At 39.0% G+C, this 16,067-nt stretch overlaps 1 protein-coding gene across 4 annotated transcripts in view; it reads right to left on the reverse strand.

Annotated features, from left to right (window-relative positions):
* LOC121378858 (glutamine--fructose-6-phosphate aminotransferase [isomerizing] 2-like) overlaps positions 1 to 16,067 on the reverse strand; it is an 87,080-nt gene that overhangs the window by 30,373 nt on the left and 40,640 nt on the right. For 3 of the 4 annotated variants that reach the window (XM_041507202.1, XM_041507200.1, XM_041507201.1), the window contains exons 7-10: positions 15,888 to 15,949; positions 13,906 to 13,985; positions 7,471 to 7,506; positions 2,430 to 2,541 (exon numbers count right to left, since the gene is read on the reverse strand). In XM_041507202.1, coding sequence (XP_041363136.1) covers positions 2,430 to 2,541; positions 7,471 to 7,506; positions 13,906 to 13,985; positions 15,888 to 15,949 — 290 coding nt within the window. The remainder of the gene's footprint in view (positions 1 to 2,429; positions 2,542 to 7,470; positions 7,507 to 13,905; positions 13,986 to 15,887; positions 15,950 to 16,067) is intronic. The other variant, XM_041507203.1, reaches the window with a different exon arrangement.

Below are 16,067 nucleotides of genomic sequence, written 5' to 3' on the forward strand. Positions count from 1 at the left end.
ACTAGGTGTGTTTGTATTTTGTATCAGTAACTGACAGCATGTTGAGGTGAGACTAGGAGTTTATTAAAACTGAAGGTGTGTTTGTATTTTGTATCAGTAACTGACAGCATGTTGAGGTGAGACTAGGAGTTTATTAAAACTAGGTGTGTTTGTATTTTGTATCAGTAACTGACAGCATGTTGAGGTGAGACTTGGAGTTTATTAAAACTGAAGGTGTGTTTGTATTTTGTATCAGTAACTGACAGCATGTTGAGGTGAGACTAGGAGTTTATTAAAACTAGGTGTGTTTGTATTTTGTATCAGTAACTGACAGCATGTTGAGGTGAGACTAGGAGTTTATTAAAACTGAAGGTGTGTTTGTATTTTGTATCAGTAACTGACAGCATGTTGAGGTGAGACTAGGAGTTTATTAAAACTAGGTGTGTTTGTATTTTGTATCAGTAACTGACAGCATGTTGAGGTGAGACTAGGAGTTTATTAAAACTAGGTGTGTTTGTATTTTGTATCAGTAACTGACAGCATGTTGAGGCGAGACTAGGAGTTTATTAAAACTGTAGATGTGTTTGTATTTTGTATCAGTAACTGACAGCATGCTGAGGCGAGACTAGGAGTTTATTAAAACTGTAGGTGTGTTTGTATTTTGTATCAGTAAATGACAGCATGTTGAGGCGAGACTAGGAGTTTATTAAAACTGAAGGTGTGTTTGTATTTTGTATCAGTAACTGACAGCATGTTGAGGCGAGACTAGGAGTTTATTAAAACTAGGTGTGTTTGTATTTTGTATCAGTAACTGACAGCATGTTGAGGCGAGACTAGGAGTTTATTAAAACTAGGTGTGTTTGTATTTTGTATCAGTAACTGACAGCATGTTGAGGTGAGACTAGGAGTTTATTAAAACTAGGTGTGTTTGTATTTTGTATCAGTAACTGACAGCATGTTGAGGTGAGACTAGGAGTTTATTAAAACTAGGTGTGTTTGTATTTTGTATCAGTAACTGACAGCATGTTGAGGTGAGACTAGGAGTTTATTAAAACTAGGTGTGTTTGTATTTTGTATCAGTAACTGACAGCATGTTGAGGTGAGACTAGGAGTTTATTAAAATTAGGTGTGTTTGTATTTTGTATCAGTAACTGACAGCATGTTGAGGTGAGACTAGGAGTTTATTAAAACTAGGTGTGTTTGTATTTTGTATCAGTAACTGACAGCATGTTGAGGTGAGACTAGGAGTTTATTAAAACTAGGTGTGTTTGTATTTTGTATCAGTAACTGACAGCATGTTGAGGTGAGACTAGGAGTTTATTAAAACTAGGTGTGTTTGTATTTTGTATCAGTAACTGACAGCATGTTGAGGTGAGACTAGGAGTTTATTAAAACTGAAGGTGTGTTTGTATTTTGTATCAGTAACTGACAGCATGTTGAGGTGAGACTAGGAGTTTATTAAAACTAGGTGTGTTTGTATTTTGTATCAGTAACTGACAGCATGTTGACGTGAGACTTGGAGTTTATTAAAACTAGGTGTGTTTGTATTTTGTATCAGTAACTGACAGCATGTTGAGGTGAGACTTGGAGTTTATTAAAACTAGGTGTGTTTGTATTTTGTATCAGTAACTGACAGCATGTTGAGGTGAGACTAGGAGTTTATTAAAACTGTAGATGTGTTTGTATTTTGTATCAGTAACTGACAGCATGTTGAGGTGAGACTTGGAGTTTATTAAAACTGAAGGTGTGTTTGTATTTTGTATCAGTAACTGACAGCATGTTGAGGTGAGACTAGGAGTTTATTAAAACTAGGTGTGTTTGTATTTTGTATCAGTAACTGACAGCATGTTGAGGCGAGACTAGGAGTTTATTAAAACTAGGTGTGTTTGTATTTTGTATCAGTAACTGACAGCATGTTGAGGCGAGACTAGGAGTTTATTAAAACTAGGTGTGTTTGTATTTTGTATCAGTAACTGACAGCATGTTGAGGTGAGACTTGGAGTTTATTAAAACTAGGTGTGTTTGTATTTTGTATCAGTAACTGACAGCATGTAGAGGTGAGACTAGGAGTTTATTAAAACTGTAGATGTGTTTGTATTTTGTATCAGTAACTGACAGCATGTTGAGGTGAGACTAGGAGTTTATTAAAACTAGGTGTGTTTGTATTTCGTATCAGTAACTGACAGCATGTTGAGGTGAAACTAGGAGTTTATTAAAACTAGGTGTGTTTGTATTTTGTATCAGTAACTGACAGCATGTTGAGGTGAGACTTGGAGTTTATTAAAACTAGGTGTGTTTGTATTTTGTATCAGTAACTGACAGCATGTTGAGGTGAGACTAGGAGTTTATTAAAACTGTAGATGTGTTTGTATTTTGTATCAGTAACTGACAGCATGTTGAGGCGACACTGCCACTTTTACAGGGTTTCTTTAACACCATTACAATCTCACCTGGCATCTGATGCAAAGAAATACTCGACTTCCTTCTTGGGACCGATCGTGTGGAACTCGGTCTGCGACTCATTTCTTGGCTGGGCACTCACAAAACCACTTGTTCTCTGATCTATGTCAATGAAGAAAAACACATACATAATACATATCTATCAATCTAATCTAATCTAATCTAATCTAATCTAATCTAATCTAATCTAATCTAATCTAATCTAATCTAATCTAATCTAATCTAATCTAATCTAATCTAATCTAATCTAATCTAATCTAATCTAATCTAATCTAATCTAATCTAATCTAATCTAATCTAATCTAATCTAATCTAATCTAATCTAATCTAATCTAATCTAATCTAATCTAATCTAATCTAATCTAATCTAATCTAATCTAATCTAATCTAATCTAATCTAATCTAATCTAATCTAATCTAATCTATCTATCTATCTCTCTCTCTCTCTCTCTCTCTCTCTCTCTCTCTCTCTCTCTCTCTCTCTCTCTCTCTCTCTCTCTCTCTCTCTATATATATATATATATATATATTTCTCTCTCTCTCTCTGTCTCTCTCTCTCTCCATCCATCCATCCATCCATCTATCTCGCTCTCTAACTCTTTCTTTTTATCTCTCTAACTCTCTCTATCCATCCATCTATCTCTCTGTATGTCTCATTCTGTCTGTTTGACTGCCTGCCTGTCTGTAAGTATCTTAAATATTAAAAAACAAATCCGGTAAAATTATTAGAGAAATTATATCAGTGTTTACTACAAATTCATGATCACACTTTTAAGTTTATTTAGATGACAGCATAATACTTTTCATGTAAAATAGTCTGTATTGTACATATACATATATATATACTGACAGAAAGACAAAGGAACACTTGGCGTCTTGTAGACCAAATTTCTGTCACTATCAGTATATGTCTGTATACTTAGATGTAATGTGGGACTGGATGTCAGTAATGTGGGACTAGATGTCAGTAATGTGGGACTAGACGTCAGTAATGGGATACCAAATGTCAGTAATGTGGGACTGAATGTCAGTAATGTGGGACTGAATGTCAGTAATGTGGGACCAAATATTAGTAATGTGGGACTGAATGTCACTATGTAGGACCAAATGTCAGTAATGTGGGACCAAATATATATAATATAGATATCTGATTAATATACTAGTATATAATATAATACATAATATATAGATATCTAATAATAATAATGTATACTGTTTAAATATTTTAATAATAAATACACGTACTGAGTAAATACTAACAAGCATGTTTAAATATGTGCTGTAATTAATTAAGTACACAGATTAGATTGTAAAGGTAAAATTGTAAAATATTTGTTAATATAAAGCAGTGATATTAAAGTTGATCTTGGGTCACGGGATCAAACCCCCTTAGTGAAGCTAATGTGAGGGTTTTTTCCATCATAACTGGTGCACTACGACTTGTAAATAATAGACTGTGGTATGTGCTGTCCTGTGTGTGGGAAAAGTGTGTATAAAGATTCCTTACTCTAGTCAGTAACATGATTTACATTTTTCATGATCTACCAATGTAACTTCCTCCGTGAAATCTGTGTTTTAGGTTTAATACAAGACATGTACCTAATTTGATAGATTTCAGTGCACCTGACAGTAGCAGATGACAACATTGTATTAAATTAAAAGTTAGTAGTAAATTAATTTGTTTTAGAAATCTGACTCAGAAAGTAATCAGATACAGCATATCAGATGTATGAACCAAAACTGATGACATGACAAACTGCGTATACTTCTACATATCTATAGCTATCACTGTTATACATAGAGGAAAAAACAAAAAAGTTATTTACAAACATGAACACAAAAACTAAAATTTTGTCTGCAAACAAATTCTTGAAGCTAGCATTTTGTAACACATTATTTCAAAAACCCAAAACCTAAGTTATAACTGTCAGTATCTTTATATGCACTTTTCCCACACACAGGACAGCACATACCACAGTCTATGATTTAAAAGTCGTAGTGCACCAGTTATGATGGGGAAAAAACTCACATTACTGTTGATTAATAAAGATGTAATTAAATGGGTGTTTCCACACTGATGTTGTTATCAGTCCTAGCTCAGCCAGCTGTATTGGTCCATTGTATCCCAATACAGCAGTTATCGGACCTATAACAAGGCCAACATGAAAATGTCCATTTAATAATCTAACATTATAAGTGTACATGTATTACTTAATATCAGTTTAATCATACATGAGTGGCATTAAAACATATTTGATAATAAGACCATCACCATTACATTGACTGCTACCAGTGAGTTTTGAGTGTGACATCCTATTGACTGGACTTGTTAAAAATGGTCAAGTTCCACAAACAGCTTTAGACTCAGAGTCATAGAAACACATCAGTTTCTTTGGTGCAGTGGTTTCTGGGCTTTTAGTGTGGACACCAACTGATATTTATGATATCACATGGCAACTGAAGACATACATGGACAGCTCCAAGGTGATAACCTGATTGTCATAACCATACCATCCAATGGAATAAGCATGACTGAAATTGACTGTGCTGGGATGTTTAATAATAATCTAAAAATTATTATTCTGTGAGGCAATTTAAGTGCAAGTGCTGTAAATAAGTTTTAGTAGGAAAAGACATTTAAATTTATCTTAAAAAAAATATAGAATACCACATTCGTGTTCATCACATACCATGCATTTATCTTACAAGTACTGTCTAAAATTTTATACAACTCATATTTACCCATTAAAAACATTTTGACCCAACTCGTAAGATAAAAATGGTATGTAATGGTCACTCGTGTAGTATTCTCTGTATAAAGAACTCAATGTAAGATAAATGGTATCTAATGGCCGCTCGTGTAGTATTCTCTGTATAAACAACTCGTAAGATAAACGGTATCTAACGGCCGCTCGTGTAGTATTCTCTGTATAAACAACTCGTAAGATAAACGGTATCCAACGGCCGCTCGTGTAGTATTCTCTGTATAAACAACTCGTAAGATAAACGGTATCCAACGGTCGCTCGCGTAGTATTCTCTGTATAAACAACTCGTAAGATAAACGGTATCCAACGGCCGCTCATGTAGTATTCTGTATAAACAACTCGTAAGATAAACGGTATCCAACTGTCACTCGTGTAGTATTCTCTGTATAAACAACTCGTAAGATAAACGGTATCCAACTGTCACTCGTGTATTATTCTCTGTATAAACAACTCGTAAGATAAACGGTATCCAATGGCCGCTCGTGTATTATTCTCTGTATAAACAACTCGTAAGATAAACAGTATCCAACGGCCGCTCGTGTAGTATTCTCTGTATAAACAACTCGTAAGATAAACGGTATCCAACGGTCACTCGTGTAGTATTCTCTGTATAAACAACGCGTAAGATAAACGGTATCCAACGGTCACTCGTGTAGTATTCTCTGTATAAACAACTCGTAAGATAAACGGTATCCAATGGTCACTCGTGTAGTATTCTCTGTATAAACAACTCGTAAGATAAACGGTATCCAACGGTCACTCGTGTAGTATTCTCTGTATAAACAACTCGTTGTAAGATAAACGGTATCCAACAGTCACTCGTGTAGTATTCTCTATATAAACAACTCGTTGTAAGATAAACGGTATCTAACGGCCACTCGTGTAGTATTCTCTCTATAAACAACCCGTTGTAAGATAAATAGTATCTAACGGCCACTCGTGTAGTATTCTCTATATAAACAACCCGTTGTAAGATAAATAGTATCTAATGGCCACTCGTGTAGTATTCTCTATATAAACAACCCGTTGTAAGATAAATAGTATCTAACGGCCACTCGTATAGTACATGTATTCTCTATTTAAAACTGAATTCTGCCAAACCATTAGTATGCATGATGATTCACAACAATTAAGCTAGTCATAAAAAGCATTTATTCATCTCCAGATAAGAAGAGAAAATTGCAGGTTTGTAAATAACCACATACTCAGAAATACATTTGTCATACATAGTCACATAGTCATTACTATTGGAAGCAAGAAAACGTTAACACAAAAATCCCATACACTGCAAGAGGACTGAGCACGTTTGATATTAAAGGAGCAGACAAATGGCAGCACAAGAAAACCTCAGCATTTCACTTACTTTGCTAAGCTGGACAGTAATTGTTTGTGAGTTACTGATTGCTTGTGATGTTTTTCACGTCCAGCGCACAATACACAATACAATGCTTATCACCCTTTGCAGAGCCTGTTGCCTTGTTCAATGCATACTGCCGTATATACGGCCAGTTTATATATTACCGTAACCAGTGTCTATACTGCCCTATACTGAGATACTAGTGTGCCCGGTTTACATAATATTTATTACCTTAGCCAGTGTATTCACTGCACTGTTTAGATATGACCATGTCCAGTTGACACAATGCCTTATTCAATGAAAGCCTGTACTGCCCTGTTCATGTTTAATTACTGTGTTTAATTTATATACAGTGAAACCTGTCTAAACTGGACACTAAACAAACTGAAATCCTGTCAAAACTGGCCAAGTTTCATGATCCTGAATTTTTTTAAATTCTAAAACGTGACCCTCTGAACACGAAATCTACATCAGATAAATACTACATACATGTAGGTCGCCAGCATGATCTAGTTTCGACAGGTTTCACTACATTAAATTAAGCTGTGTATACTGTCCAGTTCATATTCATGTATTACTGTGTTCAATTTATGTATTACCTTATGCAGTGTATCAATTTTATATCATCTTTATTAATATTATCATCTGCATTAAAACACAATGTATTAATTATACCTGTAATAATATCATTTGTATTAATATTAATAATATTTATCAAAAACACTCTATTAAGTCTTGTAATTAGGGTATACTGGATTGAAGATATATTTGTTTAACAATAAATGAATAAATGAATGTTTAACGACACCCCAGCACGAAATATTTGTTTAATGACAGACAGGTGTAGAGTAGCTGCAGTTTGCATTGTTATAGCAATGGAAGCAGCAAACGAAGCAGAAATCAAATACCTTCAATGTTGGACAGAACACTTTTATTACATGTATCTGCATGCACAAAAATCAAACAGTGTTAATGTGTGCTGTGTCATTCTAATGATGAGAATCTTATAACATTTAAATAATATAGCTGCAATCTCGGCTCAGTCTTATGATAATCATTTCCTAATGCAAAATACAAATATAACTCAGTTTTAATAAACTAACAATCTCGCTGCGAAGTCTTTTAATATTCATTTCCTAATAGTAATGCAAAATACAAACATAAACCCAGTTTTAATAAATTCACAATCTCCCCTCACAGTCTTATAATAATCATTACCTAATCCAAAATACAAACATAACTACAATGTAAATAATGTGCATGATAATAGTAAATGATTAAAGGATAAAAACAGACTGAAGATTGCAGCTTAAATACATACAGATATAATACATTAACAGTCTTAGAGTAATAGTATGTATCAGTACATGTATTACTAGTAGTTGCAGTACTAATAGTATGTATCAGTACATGTATTACTAGTAGTTGTATTACTAATAGTATGTATCAGGTACATGTATTAGTAGTTGTATTACTAATAGTATGTATCAGTACATGTATTACTAGTAGTTGCAGTACCGATAGTACAAAATTGAGTTTTTAGTTAGGTCACAATGCAACATGCATTACATATTTAAAACGTAGACAGTAACAAAACAACAGAGTTTACAGTATATCTGCCAACATGAACAATGTCACAGTCTTAGTTCCATCATGAACGATTGCTGACACAATGCCGGTTGGTTACAACCAAGTATGCCGACTGACGTGAACGATTGCTGACACAATGCCGGTTGGTTACAATCAAGTATGCCGACTGACGTGAACGATTGCTGACACAATGCCGGTTGGTTACAACCAAGTATGCCGACTGACATGAACGATTGCTGACACAATGCCGGTTGGTTACAACCAAGTATGCCGACTGACGTGAACGATTGCTGACACAATTCCCGGTTGGTTACAACCAAGTATGCCGACTGACGTGAACGATTGCTGACACAATGCCGGTTGGTTACAACCAAGTATGCCGACTGATGTGAATGATTGCTGACACAATGCCGGTTGGTTACAACCAAGTATGCCGACTGACATGAACAATTGCTGACACAATGCCGGTTGGTGACAACCAAGTATGCTGTTGCAGACAAAATATTTATTTGTTTTTCTTTGGGTTTGCATGCTATGCAATCAAATATTTCAAAGAACACTTAGTCTGATATTTAATTTGTTTTAAAGATTCATGAAAGTATTATATAGTAAGCAATGCTTAATACTAAAAGAAACAACACCTTGTAAAACAAAAAACAAAAAAATAAGTAAAAACAAAACTAATCCAATCTACTTAATTGCATAGGCTTAATGTGCAAAATATATGCCAGCTAATAACTAATTTATTTGATTATTCATTACCTATGTTCCTTAAAATGTTGTAATAAAACATATATTTTATAAAGATAAAACTTAAAAGTTTAGAGCATATTGATTAATCAACCAATCATCGGCTGTTATCAAACATTTATTAATTCTGACACATGGTCTTCAAAGGCAACCCGCTACGTTTTTCCATAAGCAGAAAGGGATCTTTTATATACACTTTCCAAAAAGACAATACAGCACATACCACAGCCTTTGGGGTTCTGGTTGGGGTGGGAAACATTTGTAATGTTAATGTTACAATGTCACTAATCTTCATGCCATGATGAAATATCCCTCGTACCAGGATGTTGGAATAACAATCTTGGTCTAACAGGGAAGTAGACTTTATCTGCTTCAGTGATCTGGATTTCGTGATTCAAATCTCAGATTGTATTCCCGAGCCAAAACACACAGGTATCTATTACCTGGTGGCTAGGTTAACCTGAAAGGTAAGCTGTTGACAAGTAATGAAGTGCATTCCTACCCAACAAAACACTAATCCTGTAACTCATCGGACTCACGACTTGTAACGTAATCTTTTAATAACACGAGACGCTCACACACGTAAGCTATGTTTTGAAATAACATAACAATATATCTTTCTTTCACACTGAAACCTTCTACCCAGTATGGATGTCTTGCACCCAGAACCATGCTGTTCACTAACCTAAGTCACCGCCTCAGTCTGCAGTCAAGTGACAAGTCTAGGCGAGCATGACACTAACATAATTCTCTCCGTCTCATCCTTTCAGTGATCATTATCACTGTCACATCATAGTCACACTGCTGTTCTCAAATAACCAACATCCACCCCGCTAACATGTAGATCATGTTCCTGCTACTTAATACTTTACCTAAATATATTTGATGAAACTGATGATGCTAAAATGCACTAAGATACACAAACACTGCCATCTGTTAATGGGCTTGCGAGAGCGAGAGGGAAAGGGAGAGAGAGCCAGAGAGGGAGAGAGAGAGAGAGAGAGAGAGAGAGGGAGAGAGAGAGAGAGGAGGGAGAGAGAGCCAGAGAGAGAGGGTAGAGGATAGTGAGTCAGAAGGAGGGAGAGAGGAAGAGAGGAGCGTCTCTCTCTGCTCTCTTCCTCCTCTCTCTCTCTTCCTCTAGAGGGGAAAAGGAAAGAGGGAGAGAGAGCAGAGGAAGAGAGAGAGAGGAGAGAAGAGAGAGGAGAGAGGAGAGAGAGGAGAGAGAGAGAGGAGCGAAGAGAGCTCGGAACAAAGAGAGAGAGAGCAGAGGAAGAGAGAGAGAGACGAGAAGGAGAGGAGAGAGAGAGAGAGAGAGAGAGAGGAGATTATATAGAGAGAGCAGAGGGGAGAGAGGGAGATAGGAGAGGGAGAGAGAGAGTCTCGAGAGAGATTGATATAGAGAGGGAGAGAGGAGAGGAGAGAGAGAGAGAGAGATAAGAGAGCGGAGCTCTATTTATATCCTAGAGAGAGAAGGGAGAGGGAGAGGGAGGAAGGAGACTTCAGAGAGAGTGAGAGGGAGATGTAGAGGAAGAGATGAGAGAGAGGAGAGAGAAGAGAGAGAGAGGGAGGGAAGAGTCTCGGCCAAGAGGGAGAGGGATTTCTCTTCCTGATCTTTTCTCTTTCTCTCCTCTCTCTCTCTCCCGAGGAGAGAGAGAGAGAGTAAGGAGAGAGGGAGGGAGAGGAGAGGGAGTAGAGAGAGAGAGAGAGAGAGAGAGAGAGCGAGAGAGAGAGAGGAAGAGAGAGAGGGAGAGGGAGTCCTCCCCTAGGGAGAGGCCGAGAGAGAGAAGAGAGAGAGAGAGCGAGTGGAGAGGAGAGGGAGAGGGAGAGGGGAGGGAGAGAGAGAAGAAGAGGAGAGGAGAGGAGAGGGAGAGAGTGGGAGAGAGAGAGAGAGAGAGAGAGGAGCGAGAGAGAGAGAGCGAGAGAGATAGAGAGTAGAGAGATGAGAGAGAGAGAGAGAGAGGCAGAGAGAGAGAGGGAGGGAGAGATAGGGAGATCTCGCTGGACGAGGAGCGAGAGGGAGAGAGAGACCAGATGGAGAGATGAGAGATGGAGAGAGACAGAGAGAGAGAGAGAGAGACAGAGATGCAAGAGAGAAAGACAAAGAGGAGAAGAGAGGGGAGACTTGGTGAGTAGAAGGAGGAGACAAAGAGTGGCGGTGGAAGACAAAGAGAGGAGAGGGTGAGACGTAAGGAAGTGAGAGACAAAGAGAGCGGTGGGTAGAGAAAGAGAGGGTGGGAGAGGAAAGGAGAGTGGAGGGAAAGATAGAGGGTAGGAGATAGAGAAAGAAGCCAAGAGAAAAGGGAGGGATGGCAGGTTGGACTTCAAGGGGGTAGAAGTTTGGGGGGTTGGGAGTGGGGTATGGAGAGAAGTAGTGGTTGGAGACAGGAGAGAGGGTAGGGAGAGAAAGGGGGGGGGGACGACAAAAGATAGGGTGGGGGAGGGGGGGGGGGAAAAGACAATAGAGGGGGGGAGAGGGGGGGGAGGGGGGAAAGGGGGAGGGGGGATGGGACTGGGAGAGTAACTGTAGGGGACAAGATGAAGGCTTTACATGACAAGGGGACTATTGTCCTGGGGGAGGGGGGGAAAATTGACCCATGGGGGGCTAAGAGAGGGTGGAAGATCGGACGGGTGGGGGGGGGGAGCATGTAGGAAGAAGGGGAGAAGACCGGAGGGGCAAATGGCATGGGGGGAGGGGAGAGGGTAGGGGGAAGGGGGGGGGGGGGGGGGGAGGGGGGGGCGAGAGGGGGGGAGGGGGGGGAAGGGGGGGGCAGGAAAGTGAGGGTGAAGTGAGACAGAGATAGGGATGGTAGGGGCTGGGATAAGAACTGGGGGGGGGGGAGGGATAGGAGTGGACAGGAGGGGAGGTGGAAGGAGAAGAATCAATGGGAGGAGGGAGGAGAGTCGAAGCTCCAATTGTGAGGGTAGTTGGTAGGAGGGTGAAGTGGGGAGCTGAAGGGAATACAACTGACGAGAAAGGCGGAATGGGTAGAATGATGGGAGGTAGGACCGTGGGGCAACGAGGAAAGGGGACTGTTAAGGGGGGGGGGGAGTAAAGAGGGACAGAGACTAGGGGAGGGACAGAGGAGTGCAGTAACAACAAGGAACAGAGGGCTGTTAGATAGACTGAGGTGGGCCTGGTGACGTGACTGGCTGACAGTAACTACAACTGACCAGTGATGGCTTTAATGACCATGTGACAGACTATGGCCTGTGACGTGGACTGCTGACAGTAACTACAACTGACCAGTGATGGCTTTAATGACCGTGTGACAGACTAAGGCCTGTGACGTGGACTATTGACATTAACTGCAACTGACCAATGATGGCTTTAATGACCATGTGACAGACTATGGCCTGTGACGTGGACTGCTGACAGTAACTACAACTGACCAGTGATGGCTTTAATGACCGTGTGACAGACTATGGCCTGTGACGTGGACTGCTGACAGTAACTACAACTGACCAGTGAAGGCTTTAATGACCGTGTGACAGACTATGGCTGGAGATGTGGACTGCTGACAGTAACTACAACTGACCAGTGATGGCTTTAATGACCGTGTGACAGACTATGGCCTGTGACGTGGACTATTGACATTAACTGCAACTGACCAATGATGGCTTTAATGACCATGTGACAGACTATGGCCTGTGACGTGGACTGCTGACAGTAACTACAACTGACCAGTGATGGCTTTAATGACCGTGTGACAGACTATGGCCTGTGACGAAGTGGACTGCTGACAGTAACTACAACTGACCAGATGAAGGCTTTAATGACCGTGTGACAGACTATGGCTGGTGACGTGGACTGCTGACAGTAACTACAACTGACCAGTGATGGCTTTAATGACCGTGTGACAGACTATGGCCTGTGACGTGGACTGCTGACAGTAACTACAACTGACCAGTGAAGGCTTTAATGACCGTGTGACAGACTATGGCTGGTGACGTGGACTGCTGACAGTAACTACAACTGACCAGTGATGGCTTTAATGACCGTGGTGACAGACTATGGCCTGTGACGTGGACTGCTGACAGTAACTACAACTGACCAGTGATGGCTTTAATGACCGTGTGACAGACTATGGCTGGTGACGTGGACTGCTGACAGTAACTACAACTGACCAGTGATGGCTTTAATGACCGTGTGACAGACTATGGCCTGTGACGTGGACTGCTGACAGTAACTACAACTGACCAGTGAAGGCTTTAATGACCGTGTGACAGACTATGGCTGGTGACGTGGACTGCTGACAGTAACTACAACTGACCAGTGATGGCTTTAATGACCGTGTGACAGACTATGGCCTGTGACGTGGACTGCTGACAGTAACTACAACTGACCAGTGAAGGCTTTAATGACCGTGTGACAGACTATGGCTGGTGACGTGGACTGCTGACAGTAACTACAACTGACCAGTGAAGGCTTTAATGACCGTGTGACAGACTATGGCTGGTGACGTGGACTGCTGACAGTAACTACAGCTGACCAGTGAAGGCTTTAATGACCGTGTGACAGACTATGGCCTGTGATGTGGACTGTTGACAGTAAATACAGTACTCAGTTCCATAGTAGTTGCCCATTATACTGACAGCTGACCAATGTTTAGTCAGTGTTCCATTGTGGTTGCTCAATTAAACTGATAGCTGACCAATGTTTAGTCAGTGTTCCATTGGGGTTGCCCAATATACTGATAGCTGACCAATGTTTAGTCAGTGTTCCATTGTGGTTGCCCATTATACTGATAGCTGACCAATGTTTAGTCAGTGTTCCACCGTGGTTGCCCATTATACTGATAGCTGACCAATGTTTAGTCAGTGTTCCATCGTGGTTGCCCATTATACTGATAACTGACCAATGTTTAGTCAGTGTTCCATCGTGGTTGCCCATTATACTGATAGCTGACCAATGTTTAGTCAGTGCTCCCAGGTGATCGTACATTAAACTAACAGAACATTGTTTTAATAATTTTTATGTCCATACTAATACTAGATAAACTAACCTTTACTGTAAAAGACTGGAATGTGATCTGTGGTCAGTTTGGCTACACTTTTTACACCAATCAACAATGGGCTACCTCGCCTGTAAGAAAATAAACACCAACTAAAATGAGCCATCTAGTCGGCAAAAATAAAATAAAATAAAATAAAAATAAATAAACACCACTAACAAATTGGACTAAATCTACAAAGTAAGAAGAACACACACACACACACACACACACACACACACACACACACACACACACACACACACAAAAGCTCATCCATATTAGATTGAATTCTAACATGGCAACCAAAATAACAGATCATTTAAAAAAGGTTCATGAATAATAATTTTTTTCTTCTTTCACAAATTAACACAAATCTATTAATAATTGGAAAAAAAAAATCCATACTGAATTAAGTTGAATATGGTTATAAAATAAGTCAGCAACAAAACAATAAACTAAGTAATAAAAATATGACATAAATCAATAAAAGTAATATGATGATGGCACAACAATGATTTCTAACTGAAACTGATGTCAACATAACAAAAAATTATGCACTTTTAACAGGTCCAGTTTCAACTTACATGAATAGTTTACTACATATCACTTAGCAATTTCGAAATAATTTAATTTATTAGGTAACAGGTAAAAATATTAACCACAATTCTATTCCATTGTTGTATTTTTGCAACAAGCATTAGACTAACTGACAACGGGTCTCGGTGGTGTCGTGGTTAAGCTATCGGACATCAGACTGGTAGGTACTGGGTTCGCAGCCTCGTACCGGTCTCAGTGGTGTCGTGGTTAAGCAATCGGACATCAGACATCAGACTGGTAGGTACTGGGTTCGCAGCCCGGTACCGGTCTCAAATGTGTCGTGGTTAAGCAATCGGACATCAGACTGGTAGGTACTGGGTTCGCAGCCTCATACCGGCTCCTATCCAGAATGAGTCTTAACGACTCAGTGGGTAGGTGTAAGATCACTACACCATCTTCTGTTTTACTAACAACTAACAAGTAACACACTGTCCTGGAGATACAGCCCGATAGCCTATGTGTGTGCCCAGGACAACGTGCTTGAACCTTAATTGGATATATGCATGAAAATAAGTTCAAATGAAATAAATGACTGACTGACAAAGAACTGAACTGTAGTTCCTGATTGCCAGCTGTTATGAAATTCAGTCATACTGGAATCTAAATTTATGTTTTTAAATACGGAGAGAATTTTTAAAATTACATGTACAAAATGATTTTCTACATAAAAAAATACCTGTATATTATATTTGTTTATGATTTACAATAAAATATTTGACTTATAGATCTACCCAGAACTGAACTGGTTCATGCAAAAGCTTCAGTTGTCAAAACCAATTGGAATGCAAGTTATTACTTTCAATTTGTTAAAATCAAAGGAACAATTACATTTTATATACTGTTCTGTTGTCAGTGATTTAGAAAGCCGCACTAACCTTGTAGCTATGATTTCTCCTGGAACAATAACATTTTATATACTGTTCTGTTGTCAGTGATTAGGAAAGTCACACTAACCTTGTAGCTATGATTTCTCCTGGAACAATTACATTTTATATACTGTTCTGTTGTCAGTGATTAGGAAAGGAAATGTAATTGTTCCAGGAGAAATCATAGCTACATGGTTAGTGTTAACCTTGTAGCTATGATTTCTCCTGGAACAATTACATTTTATATACTGTTCAGCTGTTGTCAGTAATTATGAAAGTCACACTAACCTTGTAGCAATGATTTCTCCTGGAACAATCACATTTTATATACTGTTCTGTTGTCAGTGATTTAGAAAGCCACACTAACCTTGTAGCTATGATTTTTCCTGAAACAATTACATTTTGTATACTGTTCTGTTGTCAATGATTAGGAAAGCCACACTAACCTTGTAGCTATGATTTCTCATGGAACAATTACATTTTATATACTGTTCAGCTGTTGTCAGTGATTTAGAAAGCCACACTAACCTTGTAGCTATGATTTCTCCAGGAAAATGTGTGCTCATGATTGTCATAGCAAAGGCTCCTTCCTAAAACAAACAAAAAAGTAAACATTGCAAAGGATTTGATATTAGTTGCTATTTGTACCTGTGCATGACTAGTTCATGTTGACCCAGCTATGCCAGTGGTCCGTTAAACATCCATTCA

This window comes from Gigantopelta aegis, chromosome 8 (genome assembly GCF_016097555.1).
Source record: "Gigantopelta aegis isolate Gae_Host chromosome 8, Gae_host_genome, whole genome shotgun sequence".
Taxonomy (NCBI): domain Eukaryota; kingdom Metazoa; phylum Mollusca; class Gastropoda; order Neomphalida; family Peltospiridae; genus Gigantopelta; species Gigantopelta aegis.